Here is a 3,400-nt window from a genome sequence, read left to right as displayed (position 1 = left end):
CAAGTTTTTGGGAGTGAGCCCTTTTTGCTGCTCTGATAGATTTCTGCAGTTCATACCTTGTAATAATAATACTAATAATAGTATTATATTATTAATAATAATAATAGTGAATTTATAACATGCATTTTCCTTTTCCAACGTTTTCAATTTTCCAACGTTTTTTTTTAGAAGACAGAGGTTATTTTGCGCGCAATGCCGCGCACGCTGCAGGCTTTGCTTTGCATGCCTGACATTTTATAGCGCTGGAGGAGATTTTAACTAGCTAAATTAATATATTTAATAATTTTATACATTTGCCCTGGTAAAAAGAAATGAATTCTAACATATAGCTTTATATTTCTGTGTATTTCAAATGTTTTATATAATTGACGGGCAGACGTGAGAGGTGTAGAATTCTAAACCGTGGTAAGTTTTTATGAGTTTATGACTCTTGTCTCAGTGTGTCAGGCTGTAATCTGCTGATCCTGCCTGTCCTCATTTCTCACACAGAGACGTCTATCTTTTATTCGAAAGAAGGTTTGGTAAATTAGTTTGTAATAATGTTAAATCTGTGCATCTGTGATTTGGCAATGGAATCAGGAAGCTCACAAGACATCAACAACTTTCTTTAATGTGCGTAATTTTTTTAATTTCTCCCGGTATTTTGTTTAATTGTACCATTTGAATATGATATGTAGTTTTTACAATCAAAAACACTCTTACTGCTGACAAAAATGATTCTGAATCATACATTCAGGTGCCCAAAGCTTCTGCACAGTGTTGTAACTGTCAGCTACTGAAAGAACACACATCTGTCTCAGCAATATATAATTAAAAAATTAAGATTTTACGTGATCATCCAGAAAAATGTCTTTGGACATACAAAATGTCATACAGTGAGACCCTGATTTACTGTAAATTTAGCTAAGGCATAAAGGTTTTTTTTTTATTATAATGATATATTTTTATTTTATAATGTCACAGTCACATTTTAATGATTGAGTATTGTTTGAAAGATTCCATTGTTTACAGATAATTTCCATTTTGTAACAGGGGTTCCTTAAAGTCATAACTAGTCTATATTGTCTGAAAGATTCCATATTTTAAGGAATGATTCCATAGTGTCAGAACAATTCCATACTGTCTGAAAAATTCCGTATTTTAAGGAATGCTTTCATAGTAAAGGAATGATTTCATGGAGTCAGAAGAAATCCATATTTTAAGGAATTATTCCATAGTGTCAGAACAATTCCATAATGTCTGAAATATTCTGTATTTTAAGGAATGATTTCATGGTGTCAGAACAATTTTATACTGTCTGAAAAATTCTGTATTATAAGGAATGATTTCATAGTTATAGAACAATTCCATATTGTCTGAAATATTCCAAAGTTTAGGGAATGATTTCAAAGTGTCAGAACAATTGCATATTATCCGAAAAAATCTGTATTTTAAGGAATAATTCCATAGTGTCAGAATAAGTCCATGTTGTCAGTTAAACATGATTGAATATGGTTAAATATTCTTGATGAAATGCTGACTGTGCATTACTAGCTATTTTATGATCAGTGCCCACAGCAATAGCCACTCCAGACTGCATTCATTCTGAATATCTTATATATCCAATAAATCATTAAAAATTTTACACAAAAAAGGGAAGACATATCGAAACTAGTGAGATGTAGCAGAATATGGTGGATATAACCAATCTGATATACTTGCAGAAAAAAAAAATAGAATAAAAAATAAAATAAAATAAATAAAAAATAGAATAAATAGTCATCAGAAAGGATTCAACAAAGCAGTATTTAGGTAGAAATGTACTTTATATATTCAAGCATATGTTGTTTTTATTATATATGTAACAAAGGAGTTCACAGGTTACAGAATGTATATAAACTACACCAGTATTACCAGCAAAAAAGTAACAGTCTGACACTGGAAAAAGAAACACAGCATTCAGGGGACAGGGGACAATGGTGGTCCCAGGACCAAAACAAACATATATTCTGTATCTTTAAATGAATTATGCAAAAAATCTTTTTTTAAAATTACCTCAGAATTTTTCTATAAATTTTTTATTTCTCTCATTCATTTCACACTCACTTTTACACTAATTTACACTGCTGCCACTTGATAAAGTGCGAAATCTTGTCTGTTTTAATCAAAAGTGCCAAATGTTAAGGGGCCTAAGTTTACAAAAAGTCAATACCCACAATACAAAATACTATAGAAAACATCAGCACTTATAAAACTAGTATGAGTAAAAAAGAGACTGTGCTCAGTGTCTGTTTTACTGCAAGTGTCTGATTCAAACAATAGAAACATGACATAGCAAACATGACATAGTGGCTCATGGAGACCTGATTCCATACTTCCAGAATGATTATGTATTGTCTAAAAGATTCTATAGTTTAAAGAACGGTTCCATATTGTCATACTGATTATATATTGCTTTAGATTCTGTAAGATTCTGTATTTTAAGGAATAATTCCATTACTGTCTAAACAATTCTGTATTGTCTAAAAGATTCTATTTTTAAGGAACTATTTCATATTTTAAGGAACAATTCTTTACTGTTAGAATGATTCTGTGTTATCTAAAAAAAGACTCCATATTGTAAGAAATATTTTTGGGGATAAGTCGCAACCCTAGGTGAAGTGCAGAAGCAAAATACTGTATATACTAAAGAGTACATAAAATAGAAACTGCATAAAGAAAATATATCAGCAAAATTCTTTGCATTGCGAGATGTACATTATATTTGTATTTGTGTGTAAGTGCATTTCAGGTTTTAATCATCTTAAGGTTGTTTATCCTCAGTTGTCTGGGGGGCATTTGGTCTCAGAGTACTCTGGAGGACTTTCCAAAGGAGCACTGGCACTCGCAGTGGCACCACCGGCTCCATACATCCACTGAAAAACAAGGAACATAGACAGAGATTCCTTTAAAACAGAAGCTTAAATAAAAGAATAACAAAAAAAAATATAGCCGCAAGCGGCAATCATCGGGTTCAAGCACCAACTTGCACAATGGTGCCTACTGGAGCATTGAATGGTGATGTGTAAGAAGGTCTAATATGATTGGAGATGCCCTGTCACATTTAGAAATTATCAAGTTTTTCACCTGTTTATGGAGTTAAATCAGTGTCACCAGAACCTGAAACAAAAAAACATGATTCTTGAAAATAAAGAGTGTGTAATCTGGTGTTCTTGAAAAATTTACCTTCAAATATTTAGATATTTAAAATTCAGGTCTTGAAATTTCAGATAAGGACTGTTTTAAAAAATTCAGGTACAAAATTTTTAAGTAAAAAAAAAATCATGTAGCAAAAAAATAATTCAGGGATTAAAAATTCAGGTTGTAAAAATTCAGGTTATAAAAATTCAGGTCGAAAAAATGCAGGTTATAAAAATTCAAG

The 3,400-nt window shown here is 31.3% G+C and overlaps 1 protein-coding gene across 1 annotated transcript in view; it reads right to left on the bottom strand.

The window, feature by feature from the left end:
* Window positions 1–1,786: 1,786 nt before the first annotated feature.
* The window catches only part of ms4a17c.1 (membrane-spanning 4-domains, subfamily A, member 17C.1), a 25,769-nt gene continuing 24,155 nt past the window's right edge, over window positions 1,787–3,400 (bottom strand). The window contains exon 8 of the mRNA XM_049479285.1: window positions 1,787–2,894. Coding sequence (XP_049335242.1) covers window positions 2,799–2,894 — 96 coding nt within the window. The 3' untranslated portion in view covers window positions 1,787–2,798. The remainder of the gene's footprint in view (window positions 2,895–3,400) is intronic.

This window comes from Astyanax mexicanus, chromosome 5 (genome assembly GCF_023375975.1).
Source record: "Astyanax mexicanus isolate ESR-SI-001 chromosome 5, AstMex3_surface, whole genome shotgun sequence".
Lineage (NCBI taxonomy): Eukaryota > Metazoa > Chordata > Actinopteri > Characiformes > Acestrorhamphidae > Astyanax > Astyanax mexicanus.
Note: the sequence above shows the minus strand (reverse complement) of the source record. Positions and strands in the feature narration are given on the sequence as shown.